This window comes from Tamandua tetradactyla, chromosome 6, assembly GCF_023851605.1.
Source record: "Tamandua tetradactyla isolate mTamTet1 chromosome 6, mTamTet1.pri, whole genome shotgun sequence".
Lineage (NCBI taxonomy): Eukaryota > Metazoa > Chordata > Mammalia > Pilosa > Myrmecophagidae > Tamandua > Tamandua tetradactyla.
This window is the reverse complement of record NC_135332.1, coordinates 40,473,406-40,496,736: the sequence shown is the minus strand read 5'-3', so window position 1 is coordinate 40,496,736 and position 23,331 is coordinate 40,473,406. Positions and strand designations below refer to the sequence as shown.

Genomic DNA, 23,331 nt, shown 5'->3' with positions numbered 1-23,331 from the left:
GGTTTTCCAAAATAGGCCAAGGTATACTATTCTATCCAGACTCCACCTAGTCCTCACTCAAAACCTTTCAGTGGCTCTCACAGTATACAAAACTGAGTCTAACCCCCTTAGATTTCTAAACGCTGTGTGATCCACCCATGCTGACCTCCTGCCTCCTTCCCATGCACCCTCTCCATCTATCTTATCTGTGATTCTCTGGGCTTGATCCATTTATAGTGCTTCTCTGTCCCTGCTTGCAATGCATCCCCCTTTCTCCTATACTAAGTAAGCACTCATCCTGTTCTTTGCTCCCAAGGCATCCTGAATAACCTGCTACTCAAAACCTGCATCTCACTACAGATTATAATAGTTCACCTGGTTGTCTCCCCCACAAGGATCAAAAGCTACTTAAGGGCAAGGATTTTGTTGTACCCATTTCTGTATTCCCAGAGCTTCATACCTTAGCTCATAATATATGCTGAATGACCAAAGAGGGTAAGTGACTTGTACAATGTCATGGAGAAAATTTAGTGGCAGACCCAGGTCTAGAGCAGAAATGGCTTGACTCCTCATTCAGGGCTTTTAATAAAATGGTGTCACTGACGCTCCATCAGTAAGGCCCCATGTTGTTTTTCCACAAGAGTGCATGAGACTGTAGGAAACCATCCACACTGTTCTGGATGGCCACCTTGTACCCTGTGGTGGGAACCTGTGGGTGCTAGAGGATTGAGGTTGGGGCTACACGCCTGGCCTGCAGGGGAGGTCTCTGTGCAGCCAACTGACAATAGCATGTCAAATAGGCCTTTTTAATTAGTGCAGGGCCTTAACCCTATGCTATTCATGCCAAATATAGGCACCATGCTGATTTGGGTGGGATTCTGGTCTCCTCCTGAAATCGCATGGATCCATTTCTCCAACACCCTTTTCACAGCAGTTATTCTAATCATCCAGCCTAGAGAGTGGGCAAACAATGCAAATCAGCCCCTCACCTGCTTTGTAAATAAAGTTTCACTGGAACAAAGCCATGGTCATTTGTTTATATATTCTCAATGGCTGCAGAGTTGAGTAGTTGTGATAGAAACCATATGGCCTGCAAAGCCTAAAAATTTACTCTCAGGCCCCTGATCTAGCATAAGGGTCAGGGACTCGTGACTCCAAACAGCCCTCCCTTTCCACCAAAGGACTAGCTGCCCCTGCTCTAGAAGTTAGTAGACCAACTGGCTTTTGAATGATGTCATTTCTTTTTTTAGCACAGGTTTCAGGACTGGGATCCAGGAGGAAATTTTACTCAGGGGCCCTGAAACATCTAACAGGAGGCCTGGCGCATAACAGCACTCAATAAATGTTTATTGAATAAATAAACAAAGGCATGGGAGGTCAGCCAGTCTGGGTCCTGAACAAAAGTCCATCCTCCCTCCTGTCAGTTTCAAGGTGAATAGTTCCACAGGTGCCTGGCAGCAGCCTGGTGACCTAGATTTGTCAGACCTTATCTTATCGCTTTCCTTCCTCGTGTATTTACCTAGCACCTACCCCCACAGTGCCCAAGGCAGACTGGTCTGTTGTTTTTATAGACATCAAGACAGACAGGGAGGAGCTTTCCTCCCCCACAGATATGCTTTTTTCTTTCTCCTACTGAGGAGAGGATCAAGAAATAAGGGGACTTTCAGCTGCAGGAACTCCATGAAGCCTGATTTCATGCCTCCCCTCTCCTCAGGTTTGGTAGGTGCATTTGTCTGGGGCAAAACGTAAATGACTCTTCTGAGCCCTGCTGTCATTTGGAAGTGTCAGCATTTAAGGCGGAGAAGCCATCTGTGGGGATAGTGGGGCAGCTTTCAGAAAGCCAGGAGCATAAACATATCAGCTACTACCTTCCCCTTGCCATGGTAAGAGTCTTAGGAGCTAGGACACAGTCATTCCTCCAAAGACGCAGCAGAGAACAATGGGTTACGGCCAGGCTGTGCAAGGGCCCAGCTGCCAGTTTTCCTAAGCTGGCCAGCCTCAGCACTGTCGGGGCCAAAGGAACCAGTGAGGGCCGGGTTGGTCAGGGGGAAGTTGAAGATCTTGGTCACCTCATGAAAATCAGGCAAATTACCCAAGTAATATGGAAATATCTGCTCTGTGGCCCCAGATAACCCTGGCGCCAGGCTCAGGATGGAAAATCATTCCAGCTACCACCAGCTGCCCCTTCAAATGTGGACCTGCTGGTATCCAAAGGGCACTACTGAGTACAAGCTCAGCCGGGGCAAGGTACACACGTTTGCCCCTGTGTCAAAAGAGGGACTCATTAAATGTGGAATAAATGATAGGTCTTAAATGCAGGAGATTTTACTCCAGGATCTTTTGTTTTGATAAGGAAACACTTTTTTTTTTCATCTGTTTATCCTTCATTTATCTGTTGGGAAGCAGAGGTTACTGTGAAGCTCTTGGGAGGGCCAGTCCTAACAGGAAGGAAAAGGAGCCCCTGGACCTCCAAGGTGGTTTTCCTTTTGACCAACGTAAATTGCCTCCCCCGTACCCCCTCCCAAAAGAACCTAAGACTTTCCCCTCAAGGGTGTTCTTAATGGAGGGAAGGGGAGATTCAGTGCCTCCTCTAATCTAGATTCATAATCTACCTCTGCAGGACACTGTGGTCTGGAGGGGAGGAAGTGTATGGACTGCTGAGGTCTTTAGCAGCAGCTGGTGGAGCCATCTCCTCACTTCTTCTCCTCCCCTCCTCACTGAGTCACTGTCCAGCCACAAGCAATGGACAGGGGAGGGGAGTGAAGTAGATTGCTGGAGCTCTCCTGGGTTTGGCAGCTGGGACCACAAGGATGAACACCAGGTCCCCGGGTAAAACCCTCCCCTCAGGAGCTGGCTGAAATGCTTTGGGAGCAAAGGTGTCAGCGATTCTTTCTGTCTTTTACAATAAAGGAAATGGCTCCTTTCAAAAGGACCTCATCCCACCCCCACCCCAAGGCATCACAGAGGGAACAAAACCGACAAGCAATTCCCAGCTACTGCTCCAACACCTAGGCCAGAGAATTCTCCTCCAGCTGCCTGCACTGCTGTTGTCACAGTAGTCTGAGGTCTTTGTAACTGGTTGTTGTGTGGGTCAGAAAGCAAAATAACCACCTGACAAAAAAGACTAGAAAGGAAGAGGGCAGGGGAATATTTTTCCATTTAAATTCTACAGTGGCCTCCTTGCTGCTTGCAGGTAAAGCGCAAAGAGTGTGGTGCAGGCCATTGACTTTGTTATTTAATTATCTCCGGAGACAGACTGGGGCCCTTAGAATGATAAGAACAAGAGACTCAGTTATTAGACAGAGGCCTGAGAAGACCCCTATTGACAACCTTATGGCTGAAGTGTAATAGCTGAGACTCTCAAAAAGAAAGGAAGGCACATAGGTATGTCAGGGCTGTCCTGGGTGCCAGCCTTGGTTATGCTGAGTGTCAATTTCCAAGCAATATGGAAATTTGATTTTGCTTAATGGATATTTTAAAAATAATCACAGCTACCAACATTTACTGAGCACTTACTATATGTCAGGTGCGATGGTAAGTACCTTACATCGACTATTTCTTTTAATTTTCACAAAAACCCTATCAGGTATCTAAAAATATCCCTATTTTGAAGACAGGTTACATAACTTGCACAGCTAAGTGAAGAAGCCAGAGTTTGAACCCATCAGTCTGGTTCAGAGATTACACTGTTAACACCTACGTTAACACAGTTAACATAACGCTATGTGGCCTCCTATCATCTCATATTGCTATATTAGAATCGGAAGATGGTGGCAGTGGAAGGAATCTTTTAAGACAATCTACTCTAAAGCCCTCATTTGGATGGATGAAGCGAAAGGACAGCCAGAGGTGAAGAGTCTGCCCGAGACTGTGTAGTCCGATAGTCTGGTGCACGTGGGCTGCCAGCCCTCTCCTACCACTGCTACTAGCGTTAAACACCTGTTTCGTTCAAGGCAGCGGTGGGCTCCATGTGGAAGGGAGGGGTACAAAGTACAAAGTCAAGAGGGCCTCGGTGTCTCTCTAGGCCTTGGTTTCCAAGCCTGTCAAATGAGGAGTTGAATGAGAAAACCCGGGTTCAAAGGCCCCTTCCACGCACAAATTCTGAGTCTATAGCTCCAGGTCATTTACAACTTTGTGGAAAACAAGACAATTATACATAAAAAAAGAGCCAGTAACAGATTGTATTATGAGACAGTAATTGCCAAATGAGCAACTCCAAATGAGCAACCAGGCAGCGAGTTTTAAAAAGTGCAAAGGAGGGAGAGAATCCTATTAACCTGGAAGACTTCCTGGAAGAGAAGATCCTTGAGTTGGCCTTCAAGAATGGTTAAGAATTGAATAGAAAGAGAAAAGGAGGAGGACTCTCCAGGCAAGGACAATAACAGGGAAGAAAGGATAGGATTTGCCATCCATATTACTGAGGTAGATCAGAAAACACCCAATGCCGAAAGAAGCTGCCAAGATCAAGGCTGTCAAGCTGTAGTGAAAAGGACAGACAGCCCTAGAACTGATCCCATTCAGCTTCTTGGTAGCCTATGGGCTTTGGCAATTCACTTAAATATTCACCAGGAAGGGATGTTGTAAACCAATTAAGTCAAGTGTTTAAAGGATTCCCTAGAACACAGTAGGTGTTTACTCAATAGTAGTTAATAGTAGCAGGGTACATTTTCATCCTGTGTTTCTTAGGGAACCAAAACAACTTGGTTGGAACATTCTTCTGCCCTCCAGGTGAGCCTTCCATTATCCCATACCCTAAAGATTGCAGGAATCATATTGGATTCATCTCCTTTATCTCTAGCACCTCATCCAGGGCCTGGCATGTTGTTTGAAATATTACTAAACTAACAATCCCTTCCTGCCTAGTGGATTCTGGTCAAGCCCCAAAATACAAACAGCCAAACCAGCAACAGTACAGCTACAAGGAGTGGCAGTGCTCAAACAAAACATATCGTGAGGGATTCAGCAGTTATATCTTGATTCCCAGAGAGAGCACCCTGTTGAAAAGACTTTATTCAGATTTTGACTAGGAACACAAGCTTGAATCACCAGCAACTCACTGAATGTCGAGCCACTAATGTACAAATGAATCTTAAGTTTGGAACCTTACAGGCATTTGCAAACCATAGATTTAATTTTCAGGGTATGCTTCATAGCTCAAGTCAACACTTCCTTTTGGTATTTAAAGCAACCACATAGAAAAGCTCACATTTGAGCAGATTCATGCTCCAGCTGCCTTCAGTCTGCAGTAAAAAATACAGAGATGATTCACCAGACTTGGTCCCTGGAAGCTCCCTTGATAATAAATTGGTGAACAACTCCATTTGTGCCCAGATCATTAATTTTCACATGGAGCAGGCAGACCAATAGTATAGACAGGTCTGCCTTTCATCCAAAGAGTGTGATTTTCCTGAACTCAATTCCTCTTGTTCATGGCTTCAAAGGGAGATTAAAAATACAAAAACACAGAATGCTTGTGTTTCATTCCCAAATGGTGGTCAACACGTTTTTACCAAATGACAACCACATGCGGAAACACATTCTGACCACTGCAATGGACACACACTAGTCTCCTATTTCCAGTCTCTTCCCAAGAAATTTATCTACCACACCATGGCAACACTCGTCATCCTGAAACAAAGCTCTGGACTTATCATTACTTGCTCAAAAGCTCAGTACTACCCAATGGCCAACAGGGTAAAATCCAAACTTCTACACTTCTAACAATCTGGTTTCAATGTACTTTTTCAATCTGCTTCCACACAGTTCCTCAACTTCTAACCTAAAAGAATGATTTCTCCCTATACCCTTTTGGCCTCCTCTTCTTTGTTCATGCTTGCTCCTTTTTCTGGCCCATTCACCACTCATTTTCATATGTCTAAGTCCATGCTTTGATGCACATCTCAATGTCACTGCTTCCACCAAGTCTTTCTAGAACTTCAGTTTCTAGACAGATGGGTCTTAACATTTTTTTTTATTTTGAGCAACAATCCCTTTGAGAATCTGATGAAAGCTATGGAACCCTCCATAGATAAATAAACATGCATACTGAGTTTCATATACTATTTCAGGGATCCCTTGAAGCCAGTCCACAGGCCCTGGACTAAGAAGGAAAACAACAAGTAACATCACTGATGAAGATCTCTGTCCTCTGTCATAGGGTATGACTAGTCATTGACTAAAATATTCACTGAGCATCTAATAGTCTTAAGGAGCTATGCTGAATGCTACAGATAAAAAGATGATGTCATTCACAGGCTGACAAGGAGACATGTATCACATGTGATAACTGTTTTAAGATAAATATACGGTAAACTACAAACCACAGGATGGGATGACACATGAACTTATTATCACCTTAAGTAGAGTTAAAGTTTCTGGAGGATAAAAATCTCTTAGATTAGTATCATAATATCTAGTACAGTGCAGCACACATACATGGAGAGGACAGAAAGGAGCCAATGAGATAAAAGAACAGGTATAGGCACAGTCACCACTGTCACACACATATACTGGAGAGACCTAGGATTCAGCTAGTGTGGTCCCATCTTGGACCAACTGTACTGTACAAATTATCTCAGCCCAATTCAAGGCTTGTCTCACCCCTGAATCGGTTAAACCTCTATTCCTGTGAAAAGAAGACACCACAAGAATCTGTATTTTACAAATGGTTTCTTTACATCAAGAAACACAGTAAATTTCACCACAATCCTTTGACTTGGTTCATCCATGACCCCTTCTTAGGTAATCAACAGATAGTTCTTTTATACTCTTTCAGAACTAACACAATAGGAGATGATAAGATTTCTATTCCTCTATTATCATTTGTGACATTTTCAAAGCATTAAAAAAATTGCATTAATATTTGGGGGAGTTACTTTTATTGTATATTAAAAATACAAGTGGGAATTAAGAGAAACAAATCTCTAACAGAGTTGACAAGGAGAGGCAGATGAGATCTCTGTACTCCCATACCAGCATCTCCTCTGTGCTACTCAGCCCACTGCAGTGGAAGTACAATTCTTTTTTGAGAATCACTGGTATAGAACACTAATCCTTAGAAGTTGAGATTAGTAAACTGAGGGCAGGAATCTGCCTCTTGATCAATATAAGGCTTCAGAACATATTTACACCTGCCACTCTTCTCAAAGCAATGCTGCATCTAATCTCTAGGCAGGAAGGGAAAACCAAAATGTCACCACAGCAAGCTCAATGTTACCTCATGGGAGAAAAAAAAACAACCTGCCTCCTCAAAGGTCCAACCTAGAAGGGACTGCTGGCCATTGGAAACAAGTCACACAGGACACAGTGGAGGAGTGAGGCTCTAGGCTGTGTGGTCTCAGTCACTGAGGTCACCGAGTCGCTTAGGGCTTGACCCTTATGAACAGAGGCCTGTATTGGATGAGCCACAATTCTGAGAATTCTGTATTTGTCATCACGGGACACTGACCTGAAATATTATGCTCTGACACGGCATTAACTTAAATCATTTTGGAACAAGACTTCTTCCTTCTACCTGCCCTGGACACCCATGCTTTGGCCTCCCATATACCTTTCCTCTAAGAGCAACCTAAATATCTTGGAATGAAGCTGCACTTCCTCAGAGTGAATTTGTGACAGCTGAATCAAACTCACAATTACTAAATGACATACTCCACAATGCCACCGAGGGTTAGCAGTGAGGCAAAGAAGAACTAGAGACAGAAAACGTTCGTCCAAAAGTTTTGTGAAGATTCAGGTTTCCACACGGATAGCTCACGTCCATTAAATGAGTGTTTAGATTCTTCTAACTCAGGGCAACTAACTGTTTCAACTGAAGCTTTTATTATTTTATAACCAAAGTATATTTTTATACTGGGGCTTGCATTATTAAAGTAGAAACAACAGTGTGAGCAATTCCTTGTGCCAACTCAAAATACCTCTGCATGCAAACACTTTAGCATTTAGACCACAACACCCCAAAGAAAGAAATTGTAGGATGCATCAGCACATTCTCTAGATAGTTCTGTCATTTCAGAGTTCCCCCCTCAACACACCTCCCTACCATCCTACAGAACAAATGCTGTGTTACCTTTCTGCAGATACTCTCAGCTTTGCTGTTTACTTTTAGTATCCTTTCCTCTTATATCCAACTCCTATGCTCCAGGTTCTAAAGAGAAACTGCCTTGGCTAAACTTAATCTGCTCAGTGCCAAGCAGGAACAATACCCCCTTCTCCCTCCCTCCTCACCAACTGCACCTCATCTTTTATTTTGGTCAGCAAGGCCAAGAGAACCAAAGGGCTACTTTATATCTGCAGAGCACTTTGTAATTCACAAACCACCCACTCATTTATGATCTCATTTGAACCTCCTAACAACCCAATGAAGTCAACCTGACTCCCCTCCAAAAATATAAGGCACTTCTACCTCATAGAACTGTTGTGGGGATTAACTGAAGGTTGACACATAGTAAGCACTTAATAAATGCTAGCTACTAGACAATAGGCACAGCAAATATTATTTTAAGCCATTTCATGGAGTGAAACTGAGACTCAGAGATTAGACCATTGATTGCAGGCAACTAGATCTCTAAGGATCTAAGGTGAGCTGGAAAGGCGGAGAACTTGCTTAAGGATGCTTCCTACCACCACATCAATATAGACCCCAAGAATTTGAAACTCTACAACTATACTCCCATCTAGGATTAGCCACACTGACAGAAAGAGAGCCCGAAGTCCAGGTACTGTTCTGAGTTCTCTACTAGGCATAGAATCAGAGCTTTAGTTCTCTGGACCTATATGGCCCCTTCTCCATAATGAAGGCAGACTCACAATCTGTCCTGCCCCACCCTCACCCCCCAACAAGTTTTTGGATGAAAGGCTCTATTGCAAGTACAAAGTATCATTTAATTACACTGCTGCTCCAGTTAACCACTTCCCAGCTCCTAACTCCCACTGGACGGGCTCTGAAACTGCGTAGGAGATTAAGTCAAGAGGGGAGAACAGGAGAGACATTCTCTCCCTGAACTTTCTTAAATGGAAGAGAGGGAAAAAATGAAAAGAAAGACCCATTTTCCAAGAAGGGGGCTGGGGCAATGATCTTTCCATTAAGCGGACCTGCATAAGAATCTCTAGATTATTTAACACCAGGGTGGCTGTGGAGCAAAATAAAGGAATCTTTGTGCGATGCCAGCCACAGTTCCCTCGCTCTTCCCCACAGACAGGCATTTAACCCAACTCTCTAAATCATCAAGCTCTAATGCACCCCATCTGTGCACCAGTTGAAGCCAGGGAAAGAGCAATGAAACTAAAGCCTGTGCTGACTTTGGACTGGGCTTGTGAAGGGGGACATGAGGCCAACAAACCCTTTTTTACTCATCATTGTCTTTTACCAAAGTTCAAGCTCCATGCATCCAGTCATTCGATCATGTACTGAGCTGGACTCTGTCAAATCATCAACATCCCTGCGTACCACACCAAAGCAATATGATTTCTGAAGGCCATTACCACATATTCAACTTCTGCCCATCTCACAAAACCAGCTCAAATATCACCTCTTCCAGAACTCATTCTCCAATCCCTTGGCTGAAAGTAATTGTTCTCTCTTTTCCTGTCCCTTGGCTGAAAGTAATTGCTCTCTCTTCTCCTGGCCCTGCCATTCATTGATGAGTCCTTTGGCAACTTTATGAGTCTCAGCTTCTCCATCTATATAAATTACGACCACTATCACCTACCTTACAGACTTCTTAAGAGAGTTAAAAGCGTCAAGTAGCAATTTTTAGCACATAGTGGGTGTTCAATATATAGCATTTCCTTCATCCTCCTCTACAGAACTTTATTGGTACCTCAACTTCTTATGACACATGGCACTTCCTCTTTGTATTAAAATGATGTCCTGGCTTCCCCACTAAATACAGGCAAACACTTTCTTTGGAGATTTCCTAAAAAAGGACAACTCACAATTCCCCTCCAAGCTTGCAGGTCTCATTCCAAAGCCAAAGGGAATGATTCTCCTCTTCCCTCATTGACTCAGCTGCTCCACCTCCAAACAGTTAGATTCAATGGTTCCCCCAAAATTCCAAGAATCTATGACAATACGAGTTGATGGAGAAGGAAGCATAAAGGCTACCTGAAACATAACTAGCATAAAGGAATGTAATTTGCAGAAATGTGGAGAATGGAAAGTGGGGCAGAATGAAAGTCCAGACAGATGACAGGACTCGAGGGTTCCGGGAAGAGCTTTTCCTGCCAGTCTCACTGAGCTCTCATGGAGGCAGGGATGAAGGTGACTCCCCCAGGGTGACAGCCCCCCAGGGGAAGTCCACTGTCCTTTCAGAATACATCTCAAGTTCTGTGGTCATGGTAGACCCTGGAAAGACCCAGAAGGAAGGGTTCAGTCCTCAGTCCTGATCAGACTTGATAGATAGGGCAGCCCTCTTCACTTCCCGTGTCAAATCAGCCAGCTATTCTATAACCACTGATTGGCTCCTTCATCTCTCTCTCTGGCTGGGGCTACCAAACCAGAGACAAGGAAAGTCTTGGAAACAGATCAGCTGTAGGACTGGACAGAACCTGGGCTCATAGTTCCTTGATGCAAATCCGAAAAGGTAAACCCCAACTCCACTGAGGGGAAGTTTCAAAGACCTGAGTCTAAGTAGGGAAGCATTCCCAGCAATTCTGTACTGCTATGAACACAGAGCTTTCCTATGCCCTACCTCTTCTGTCTTGGTAAAGCCAGTATTGGGGCCAGCTCAGTCCTGGCATATACTTCATGCTGAGCACCGGGAGCACTACAAAGTCAAGTGACAAGTTTTTCCAGGAACACTAATTTTTTTCTTTTAAAACTTGATCTGGGTCTGAATAAAATTTTTTTATTTTTTTAATTGGTAAGAAGTCCAGATTCTGGGGAAAGATGCTTTTTAAGGGGAAAGTCTTCCATGACCCCTTTCTCCTTGTACCGCAGTCTAATAAAATCTGTTTTTCCTCCCCAGGAAATCCAGGGCCAGGAGGGAGGTAGCCCCACTGAGGATTCTAAGGGATCCAGTTTCTGGAATGCAAGACTGCAGCAGGGATTTCTTTGTCTGTCAGTCAGTCTTTTTGTCTATCTATCTCAACCCCAACCTTAAGAAACAGTTGCTAAGTTTCCTCAGGAAAAATAGGATTTGGGTGGGCCACGGTGGCTCAGCAGCCAAGAACGCCTGCCTGCCATGCCAGAGGACCTGGGTTCAATTCCCGGTGCCTGCCCATGTTAAAAAAAAAAAAAAAAAAGGATTCTACTCATTCTTCTGATTGTGATCAAAAGTGGCATCATATTACCTCTCGTGTGTAAGCCTTAAAGGTCCCACAGGCCAGTGGGTCAGCTCTTCAACAGGCTACCTTTGGTCCTCCCCAAAGGCCACCCATTTTAGTAATTCAACAGCCTCATAACCTTTCCAGGGGCTTTGAAGGCAATGTCCTCTCTTATCAGAGCTAGTAAACCCTTCTCACAAGATATGGCCCCCGGGCCACGGTGGCTCAGCAGGCAGGAATGCTTGTCTATGATGCCAGAGGACCCGGGTTCAATTCCCGGTACCTGCCCATGTAAAAAAAAAAAAAAAAAAAAAGATATGCCCCCCACTTCCTTCTACCTTTCTCAGAATTCACTTTCCAAGCTGGCAGCTCTCTACATGGTGTTTGTCTGCCAGCCTTCACCAAGGAAGCAGAGCAAAAAGCTCCAAGTACTCTTCAGTCCCTCCCTCCAGCCCAGAGTGATTTCTCAGTTGAGTGAGACCAGGGTCAGCCCTTCCAGCACAAAAGATGGAGTACAAATATCCTACTCTCTTGAGAGAGTTTGCAAACTTCTGCAACCTTAGAAGCAGGAAGTGCTCGCCCCCAGGGCCCACATAGAAGGGCTTCCAGGGAACACATACCTTGGAAATGAGTTCATCATGATTGGCCAAGTGAGCTCTGCAGTGAATGCAGCTATAGGTGCGGTGGCAGGAAGGCAGATATGCCTGGAAAGTCTTGGATCTTGTCATTTTCACCATTGGCGCCACTGAGTGTGGGGTCAACTCTGGGCCAGCCCACGAGGCACTCCCACAGGACGGATCGCACGGGAAACACCGGAAGACACAGGTAAAGGCCGTGGTTTGGCAGGGTGTGGGTGTGGGGCACGCTCCACACACTGGTGATGTCTTCAGAGGAAGGACCCTCAAGCAGAGGTGTAGGGCTGGTTCTTGGCAGCCTGCAGTACCAAAAGAAGGGGAATATCATCAGCTGCTGGAGCAGGACTTCCTAGAAAGCAAGTAGAGCCCAATTTTCTCCCACACTCAGAGGATAAAATGACCTCTTTCTCTGTTTCTTGCACTGTATCTAAAATAACCAATGAATGAGAAGGAAACCATTGGAGAATGGTTTCTAGAGTTAGAGGTTCAGCATCCCAGTCTCGGTGCTCTCAGCAGTTACTCTAGTTACCCTCCACAAACACCCTGACCACCGTTTGCTTATGGACTGAACATGGTATACAAAGGATCAGCTTCTGCACCAGTAGTGTGCCTCATGGCTTGCCAGCTCTTTCAGGAGAAATGACTCTATTTATAGTTTATCTACAGTAGATGCTTGGTACATTTTTTCTAAAAAGCAAGTGAATGAATGAAATCAATGGCATGATCACACTCTTGCATCTGAGACAGTCAATTTTACCAGAACCTTTCCCCAACCCTTGGACTTCCCCTTACACATCCCACAGTACCAAACATCTCTCCTATCATAGCCACAGCCTTCTTTTATTCTATTCGGAACCAAGGACGCTGAGCATGTGGGGTGGGCCCCAGGGCAACTGAGTGTGACCTCCTGGGAAAGGTCTGAAGGCAGAGCTGCAAAGTTTCAGCTGCTAGACTCACTCTACATCTCTGTGGCTCTCCTACCTGAGGTTTCTGGACCTGTCTATCCCTGGACTTCACTAATGGGGATGTGTTCCCACCTGTCTACCTCCCAGGAGAGCAGCAAGTGTTCATGTCTGCATCACACTTTGAAGATAAAATTATTTAGAGACAGAGGGAAGAAAACAAACAAAATTAAATCTTCCTTGCTGGATTCATCTGGATGTTTAGACAAAGCCTGCTAATCACAGTCCTCCTTGTCCTTTACACTTCACTGGAACCAAGTCTTCCAAAGGGAACTGCCCTCCTCCCTGACATCCTTCCCACCAGCAGCAGTCATGTAAGGCCCCCATATCCCTGAGACTCTGCACATCTTCCAGAGTGGCCAAAACCAGGACAACAGTGGTTCCCTCCCCTCACTCCCAGTAATAGCAGGCCCCATATCCAGGGTGACTGATTACACACAAGATATCCAGCTATTGAAGCAATGTGGGGCCACAGATGCCCAAGTATAATGGCTCCCCTGATCTATCTCCCACCACCAATTTTTTTTTTGTATGATGTATGGCAGGATCAAATTTCATTATTTTTCCATGTGAGTATGCTGTTATTGAAGTACCATTTATTGAATTTTTGTTTGTTTGTTTTTGCTTATTTGTTTGTTTTTAGGGGAGGTGCACAGACCAGGAATTGAACCCGGGTCTCCCACATAGCAGGCAAGAATTCTACCACTGAGCTACCCTTGCACCCCGGCCCCCCTCCGCCAACCATTTTTAAAGATGTGAATTCAGGTTACACTGAATGTTATAGAGACAACTGAAGGACACAGAAATGGAGAATATTTCTCCAAATTTGCACCGGCAATGTGCCCGGCCATAACAGGAAATGAGGAAGGAAGCATACTCTGGTAGCAAGTAAGGTGAACAGACAAAACAAATGTCCATAGTAGACCATGGGAGTTGAAGCTTTACAGGTGGTGGAAAGAGCCAAGCATCCCATTTGGGTAGTCCTCAAAATTTAACACTCCTATGCCATTTTGAGCAAGGACAGTATTTCCAGGAAAGGACGAGGAGGGGTTAGGGTAAGGAATAGGAAAGACAGGCAGGGGGAGAAAGTAAGCAGGGGACTTCCCCCAGGCCAAGTGCTTCTGAAGTCCACAGCCTTAGCTACCCAGTGGGGAGCACAGGGAATCCTGGACCCATCCCTCTTATACAAACATTGAAGGCAGGAAAGGAAACAATGAGACCTGGCTGCCAGTCTGGGTTTATACAGCAGCCACAGAGTCTGTTTTCTTATACATGCAGACGGCTTCTAAATTATGCATTTCCCCAGAGTAGAATTATTTTCTTCTCCCACTTCTCTTCTGTAGGAAACCAAAAAAAAAAGTTCATAGCCAGAAGCTTCTGATTATGTTCAACGTCTAACTTGAATCCCTAAACTTATTCAAAGCTACCTTCTGAGGGATAAGCATTTATGGTCTATATCAAATTGAGTGCAGCCTGGTGTTAGAAAAAGCCCCAACGAGCCTGGATGACGGGCATTAGACTTTGCTGTTAGAGAGTCACTCTGCTCCTCTCACCTTTTAATGAGTTCCAGGCATCCAAAAGAGGGAACTCCTACCCTCAGGAGAATGAAAAGAAAAAGCAGTTTGCTGAAGCATGAACGTGTCCAACTAATACGGGGCAAACCAGAAGGAATGAGAGGGAATAAATGGAAAGGAAGGTGGTACATGATCAAAAGAGGGCCTGTAAGGCTGCGAAGAAAGGAGATAGCAAGCTTAGTGAAAGAAAAAAGATGAGCGCTAAGAATCAAAACATAGTTACCTATTAGTCTTTTTCCTTCTTAAGGAAAATAACAAAAACCTGCTTCTCCAATTCAATTCCTAAGAAGGAAGATAAAATACAATGGACAATAAGAAGGAAGAAACTAAAGGTAATAGAGCTTCAGAACTCACCATGACATTTTAATTATTGGACTTTGGTACGTGTTAATGGGGTCACAGGTTTCACGGGGCTTCAGGAGTCTAATTCATCGAACATACTGTGGAGTTCAAACAGATTTCCAACAATAATCAAATAAGCTTGATATTTAAAAGCCTCAGGGCCCTGAAATAATAATCCATCACAATGGAAATTAAAGGAAGATTTGCTACCACCCCCAGGTGGCTCAGGCTGCTCAGCATGGAAAGGAAAGATGTGAAATATTATGGTTAAAAACAAAGAACTTAGCTAGACCACCTTGGGAGCCCAAATCATAGGTAGGGCCTGCCAAACCTGCCTGGCCCATGAGACAGACAGGCCTTTCCCACAAGGAGCAACAATTACAGCTGTAACAGAAACTTCTGTGTGTCACTAGGATGAAGGAATTCGATGATGTGGGAAGCATGACTGCACAAAACCACCGAAACTGACCCAACAAGGTGGACCACACCACGGGAAGTAACACCTCCAGCCACAGGAGAAGCCCACCCATAACATGTGCCTCCATGCTGTTTCCAGAGGGTGTTTTGGTGGAAGGTAAAAGAATGACTGAAAATAAGTAGGCACTGGTATCAAACAAACTAGTTCTAGTCCTTTCTAGCTGGGTGACTTCTGGCAAGTTATTCAACCACTCCGACCCTCAGCCTCTTCCTTTCTAATAATCCTAACCTATATAAGGTTATGAAGATCAAATGAGATCCTACAAGTACACTCACCCTGCCTGGCAGATAATATGTCCCAAATTACAGTTATTATTATTTTCAGTGGTCAGTGGAAGAAAAACAAAGAGATAATAGTTTGTGCTGGTGCTTAAAAAAAAAAATGAATGAAAGAAAAAGGACACCCAAAAATACACAGACAGATATAGAGCTTGGAAACCTTTCAGAACATCTACTTTCTTCCCTTTTTCATATTCAAGTTGAACCTGACTTCTATATGTTACCAAATTCCTCATGGACAGGTACTGTCCCACCCTTCTCTTCGGGCAATGTGCTGGTTTGAATCTGTTATATACTCTAGAAAAGACCATGTTCTTTTAATTCATTCTTGCGCGGACAGATCTATCGTGGGTGGGACCTTTTGGCTAGGCTATTTCAACTGAGATGTGACCCAGATCATTCAAGGTGGGTCTTAATCCTTTATGGGATTCCTTTGCGATGAGGATAAAAGACAGTAAAAGCAGAGAGCTTAAGGAGAAACACCCTGGGAGAAACAAGCCAGGACCCACAGGAGCTGAGAGGAAGCCACTGAAATCAGAACCTAGGAGAGAAGAACCAGCAAATGTCACCATTTGCCTTCTCATGTGATAGAGGAACTCCAGATACCAGCTGCCTTTTCTCAGAGAAGGTATCTTACTCTCAATGTCTTAATTTGGACATTTTCATGGACTTAGAACTCTAAATTTATAAACTAATAAATCCCCATTGAAAAACCAATCCATTTCTGGTATATTGCATTCTGGCAGCTTTAGCAAACCAAAAGAGGTAGGCTCCTGCAGGCTGCACCCTCTAGTCTGTTTCTAAGTACTCTTAAAAATAGATGTTGTGGGGGCAGGCCATGGTGGCTCAGCAGGCAGAGTTCTCATCTGCCATGCCAAAGACCCAGGTTCGATTCCTGGTGCCCGCCCATGCAAAAAAAAAAAAAAAAAAAATAGATGTCAGGAATGACATTGAATTAATCAAAGGACTGTTCTCCTAATTAGTATTGATGTCCTTTTAAGAGATGGCTTCCCAGAGGCCATGCTCTCAAGCCCCTAAAGCACTGCAGGGAAAACAGCGTCTCTGATTTACCCGCTCTGGCAGGTTGCCCTTGAGTCTCTTTCCTCCCTTAAACCAGCCTCTGCCTTTCAGTCAGTGCTATTTAAAAAACATCTGACCACATAATCACTCTCACTGTCCTCAGAACAGCTAGACAGGGTAATGATTAAGGAGACAGGCCCTGGAAACAGGTGTTTGGGGATCAAATCCCAGTTCTATCACTTGACTATGTGACTGTGGACGAGTTATTTAACCTCTCTCTCCAAAAAAAAAAAAAGAAAAAAAGAATAGAAATATCTACCTCATAGGGCTACTTGAAGATTGAGTTAATACACATAAAACACTCAGCACAGTAGTAAGTATATAGTAAATGCAAAGGTGTATTACTACTGACACCCATCTACCATGGACACTACGTATGTCTCAGACTCATCTCGACCACCTCATACTCCACAGTCCATTTATTCAACTGACATTTAAGGGTTATCACGTGTTAGGAATCTTTGTAAGTGCTTGGGTTTTGACAACCTGGGTCAAACTCTTATGTAGCTTCCCCCAAAAACACCACGCTTGCACTTCATGCTTAAATAATCTTGTTTGTACCATTCCCTCAGCCCAACAGGCCCCTCCCACCTCTCCTCACCAAGCTCCTACCTTTGAGACTCAGCTCAAACGTCACCTAGGCCTTGGGCTTATTGGCCCCTCCTCTGCGCTTAACATCCTTAACAATTCTACTCAATACCTAATACTGACAGTATTCTCAATTACTTAATGAGAATTGTACTGTTCTCATACAAATACTAATACTTAACCTACTGAGATGATACTTTCTTAAATCTCTATCCTTTACTACACCATAAGCTCCAAAGACAGAGACCACATTTCAGTGGCATTTGAAACTATGAATTCGGCAGCACAGGGCACACAGTAGGCCTCCCTCTGCCTCCTACTGCGCTGCTGACGAGAGCCCACCTACCCACACTGGGAGCAAGTACGAGGCCCCTTCCTTCTCCTTCCAAGTAACGAGGCTGGAGACAAATTTACTCTGGGTCCCCATGGACCATCCAATCCCGCTCCCCCACCCTCGACTCCTGCAACGACCACTCAGATTCTGCCCAGAAAAGCCAGAGTTCTTTTTGGCTATAGATGATTTTTTAAATCCTGAATATAAATCAAATGGCATACATGGCCATTCTTTGTATTTGCTGGGAATAATAAATATATATATATGTATATATATATTAGAACCTAGGAGGGAAGAACCAGCAATATATATATTGGGCTGTTGTGGTAACAGTCTCACCGCTTCTCACAGTTTTTCTAAGGCTTTATTTCTTCTTCTCACTAGTTGCATGACTGTGGGCAAGTTGCCTGTAAAACAGAGATAACAGCAGCACCTCCCTCACGGAGCAGCAAAGGATCAAGTGAGTGAATGGCAAGTGAAGCGCTGAGCACAGCACCTGGCACATGGTGAACATTCGGTAACGCTGATTAGCTATAATCATCCTCACCAGCAAGGGAGGTGAACCTTTCCTGTTCACAAGACCTTCAGGAAGAGCGTTTCTGTTTCCCAGGTTTACGCATGGTGGTCAGGGGTGAGGGCCTAAGGTCATCCACTCAGCGGGACGTTGTGGTGTAAGTAGGGTTTTGGGGCTCAGCTGGAGTATCTGGCATTATTGCTATGTCTTCTCAAACAGACCCCCGTCACTTAGTGCCCTGGAAAAGTTACCTCTGTGGGTCTGCACCGACTACTAATTCCAACAATGGGGGCCACAGCTGAAAACTTGGCTATTCAAATGATCATGGAGCTGAGGTACAAGGCACACAGGAAAATCCACGTCATTATTCTGTTACCTCTTTTATAGCACTGGACTCAGGTGATACTTTAAATCCAACTGATAATACAACTCAGCTTGACTATTCAAGAAACCCTCCTCCATCAACAAAACCACTCATTCATTTCTATCCTCGATACAGGGGCCTAGTCGTGATTTCAAGGGGATTATCTGCCAAATGATAATACTACAAGATCTCGAGGATTCCTTCCACTTTTTAGGTCCTGATTCCAGCACTTGTGATGTTGCCTGTGTCCACTGAATCCTCCCCCAGGAGACAGCCTCCATCCACCAACTTTCACACCGTAAGGCTTTGTTTTCAAGCAAGGTCAAGGAATATGCCAGCCTCCCACAGAATCTACTCAGTGATGGCAGCTGGATGGTGCCTCTGCAACGTGCTAGCAGAGCAATCTATTTGCCACATGGCCCTTAGTGTAGCATCTTGTTTGGGGAGGCCTCCAGGTGGGGCCTGCATCTCTTAGGACATCTGCATAGAAAAAAGGCAGCTCCCCCATGAACCTCCTAAAACTTGCATGGAATTTATAGACATCACATAGATAAAGCTTTTGTTGGCTGGCTATGAAGAGATCAGATGTTCCTTCAAGTTGTTTCTACAATTTCAATAAAAAATAATGCAAATGAGCCTAAACTGTCTGAAGATAAGTTCATCGGTGACTTCCTTTTTTCTTTTCTTATACAACTCTAAGCTCAAATAAGGATTTAAGGTGCTTACAAAAACATGCAATATAGTGAGATTTAAAACATTACAAAATTAGGGTGGAGGAAGAGAGTAAAAGGAGTATTAGGACATAGAAATGCATGCTGATAAGTTGTTAAATAATTACTGAAGGTCAAATGAAAAATTGACTTTGAACTCCCTAGCAACCAAAGCTAAAAAGAAAGTATTAGCAGTTATTACATTTATATTTTCACAGAATAAAAGCACCATGGTTGTTCTGATGCCGATTTCCTGAGAAAAATTTTTTCTGCAGGTCTTTGTAGAAGAGTCAATGAACAACTGGTGAACAAGCTCCCCAGCACACACCAATAGTTCCTACCAGGAACAATCTCCCAAGACCATTTTTCTTAGTGTCCCTTAGCGAAAACTGACATAACAGGCATTATTTTGTAACAAACACTGTAATGCAATTCAGTAAAAGATTCTACACGGGGACAAATCAAGGCAGCCCAAGAACATGGATTTCTGATGATTCGACTGGGTTCTGTGATAGACTGGAGGAGCTACAGAGCCTTCTGGCAACATTCCATGCATATAATTTATCACAACCAGGCTTTTGAATAACAAAAACATGGGCAGTATCCAACATGCCAAGTCCAAATACGAACACCACTTGGCCTTGGTGCTGCATTCCGACTCTCTCGTGGGCTGCTTTCCCCTGAAACTTTCCTTTGGGACCTCACCACACCTCTCTTCGTTCTTCTTTCACCTCTCCAACTGGGCCTCCATCTTGCTGGCAGCTCTTTTCCATCCTCCCCCTTGTTGGTGCTTCCACAGCGTGCCCCTGGCTGCGTGCTCCCCTAGGCATTCTCATCTATATCCACAAGTCTTCTAAACCCCTGCCTCCCACTCCTGAGCCCTGGCCCCTCTCCTCAAGGATATCTCTATCTAATGGTTAAGGAAAGAATTTCAAACTAAACATATCCAAAGACAAAACTATCCTCCCCAACTCCCTTCACCTTCACCCCAATTCTGTTCCTTCATCCTGAACCACCTTTTACTGTCTCATCCTATGTCATATATGTTATCTGTCCCCTTGATTGCCGGTTCTGCCCTTAAATCCACGCTCCCATTGCCATCCCTACAGCCACCAACAGCAGCACTTGTGCAAACCTCATCTTCTCTACTCAGGACTTCCTAACTGGCCTCCCCGACTCAGGCCATTTAGAATTCTGTTTATAAAACACAATCCAATCACATCTCTCATGTTTCTAAACCTCCCGTGGTTTCCTCAAAGCCTACAGGACATGGTCAAAACCCTCAAGTGACCTCCAAAGAGCCTGGGATTCTCTTTAGTTTCTTATCACCACTACCTCTTCCCCCACCCCCACCCGCACCCCTGTCCCCATCTACTCCTAACCCCTGTTTCCCCAACAAACTCTTTCACTATCCTGTGCCTTTTCTCAAATTGTTTCTGCTACCTGTCATGGCTCAGCCTATCTTCTTTGCCTGGTAATTGCCTACTCATCCCTTCATACCCATCTCAAATAAGACCCTAGGCAGTGCTGGTGGAGGATGCCCATCTCCTAGCACAAGAATATTTTTCTCCGGAATGCACTTTATCACAACATTCATAGGTCTGTCTTCCCACCAGATGAGGAACTTCCTACAGACAAAGGTCCAGTCAAGTCTCACCCATCCTTGGTTTCCCCAGGACATGCACAAGGTCCAGCACACTGGAGATCCTTGATAAATGTTACCTGAGTAAAATGAATGAACATCAGTGAAAGTCTACTGCCCTGTAAAACTGGTGATTTTTAATCTCCTTACTTAGCCGCTATTCAATGCATTTAAAATACCTAATTCTGGGCATTTCCTGGTACTCACACACCATGAATGCTCCTCAAGTTAAAAAACCAGCAATTCTTATGATGCCAGCTCACCAGGGCTGGAAAACTGGGTTTGAAACTCTGCACTGTGGAGCAGATGAGCCATATTACATGAACCTTTTTTTTTTTTTTTTAACCCTGCTGCTGTCTGATGGCAGAAGCATTTCCCATCTGCCTGTCTGGCTCTTCATATTGCTTCTGCAGCCACCTAGGGCAGCTTCCTAGGCAGCTCTTCTCAGGCTGGCAGTGACTTCTGAACCCCTGAGAGAAATTCTCAGACTTCCCCCTTCACATATGCAAGGAGACTTCTCCCAGGTTGGTCCCTAAAACCCCCCTGGAGGCAGTCTCAACTGCTACTCCAGGCAAGACTGAGTAAAGAGAAAAATGAAATAGACTTAGTTCAGGCCAAGAACCAAAGGGCTGCCTCACCCCTGCCTCTACTCCATGCTCAAAAGAGGGCCAAAGCTGCCCTTTTCCCCCAGGCCCCAGGACACTGCACCCTCCTCCAGCCATCAGCCCCTTTTTTTGTATTTGATCAATACAGAGATGACAATGCTGGTTAAAACAAAACAATACATTTTTTCCCAAGGTACGGGACCTAGAGAGGAATCTAGTTCATTCCTCTCACTCCAGACAAGGTTATACTTTAAACTGTAATGAAAAATAGCCATTTGGAAGCTCTATCAAGAAAATAAGGCCTTGGAAAATATGGTAAGCGATGAAGTCTATTTTCAAAAGTTACTCCACCAGGGAACCCTTCCGTGACACCTGTGCCCCTCAGAAAGTCGGATCCCCGATACCATGCGGGTAGCACTTACCACAGTTGTATTTTTAAAGTGAGCTGATTATTTGATTGTCACTCAAATATTTGCTGAATAAAGGAATGAGTCTTTTGGTCTATGGGCATTGTGTGACCTTGATTTGTCTTTAACTGCTAGTCCTCAAGGCAAAGCTGGGGCCTCAATTAGTTAGAAACCATCTACCCAAATTTTACCAATACAATTCTGTTATTCATCTGTCAGCATGCCTTTGACTTTCTCACTTTAATCTCCCAATTCAAATAAATTGAAAACCCGCAGACTGACACGGTGGCTGGGCTTCCTGCCTTTCCACAACTGGAATCTGGAGATTGAATTTAAAACACAGAAGCAAAAAAGACTCCGAAAAGGCACTTTCAAAAAATGATGCCTGTATGTCTAAAGTCCTAGCCATCACTAGTGCAAAGATGGATATGTGTTGTTCTAGGAATTATTAAATTGTCACCTAGTGGTGCCATTTATTGAAGGAGAGTAAAGAGGATGGAGTGGGGTAAGAGAGATGGGTTCTACAGCAAATTTCTGGATTTTTTTCTCTGTGTGGGAATAAGAATGAAAATCTCATTTTCCTTTCAGGTTTGGCATACCAAGAAGAGACAAGCAAGTTGCCAGTGCAGCTTTTTCACATAATTTAAGAAAATTCCACAAAGTTAGTTGATTACGGGTCAGTCTTCCCACTACATTGTGAGCCATTCCTGGCCAAAGAATATATCCAGTTAATCATCTCTCATACCTAGCCCAGAGCCTGGCACTCAGTAAGAGCTCAGAAAGTACCTGTTGAAGGAAGGCAGGAAGTAAAGGAAGGAGGGAAGAAGGGAGGGAGTTGCAACTGCCTATAAGCTTCCAGGACTCTACAATTTATTAATTCCCTATTATGGGGCAGGCTAGGGGCCAGGTACTTGATATTAATCATCTCTCAGTTAATCCCCACAACAACCCAGAGGTAGACAGTATTATGATTATCCCTGTTTTTCAGACGAGGAAAAAAGCGCCAGAGGTTAAGCAATTTGCTCAAGGTCACCCTGCTAGAAAAGACCAGAGCCAAGATTTGAATCCTGACCCAGCCCCACCCAAGCCCCACACGGATCCTTTCCTTCCTACCCAGACAAGCCAGGGAGGGGCTTGAAGTCCCGAATCCCTGGTCCCTGAGCCCCGAAGGCTTCCAGCAGAATGGCTCCCAGAAAGTCCAAGACAACTATTTATAAAGCAAAACATAAAAGTCAAGTTCTCTTAAAACACCATCAGACTCTCAGGGTCAGCTCAATGCTTGAATTTTGCATAAACAGGAGAAAAGAGGGAAGGAAATAACCTGAACCAAAAGGCAGGATACAAGTGGAGACTGAACACATGCATACAAAAGCTGTTTTTCAGTTAATCATCTTTCTGCTAATGGGGTATTTAGATTTAAGCATGCAGTCAAATGTGGGCATACTTTTTCCTCTAAGAGTCTCAAATCAAATTAAGAACCGCATAAGCAAAATGAACTAACCTAAAGGGCTTATTTAAATTTTTCTCAAATAAATATAATAGACATGCTTATTCCATTAATAAAGCAAACATTG

General features: G+C 44.2%; 1 protein-coding gene across 3 annotated transcripts in view; it reads right to left on the bottom strand.

Moving 5' to 3' along the window:
- Positions 1–23,331, bottom strand: part of YPEL2 (yippee like 2) — a 54,029-nt gene that overhangs the window by 23,121 nt on the left and 7,577 nt on the right. For all 3 annotated transcript variants that reach the window (XM_077164974.1, XM_077164973.1, XM_077164972.1), the window contains exon 2: positions 11,865–12,178. In XM_077164974.1, the coding sequence (XP_077021089.1) occupies positions 11,865–11,981 (117 nt within the window). In that variant the 5' untranslated portion in view covers positions 11,982–12,178. The remainder of the gene's footprint in view (positions 1–11,864; positions 12,179–23,331) is intronic.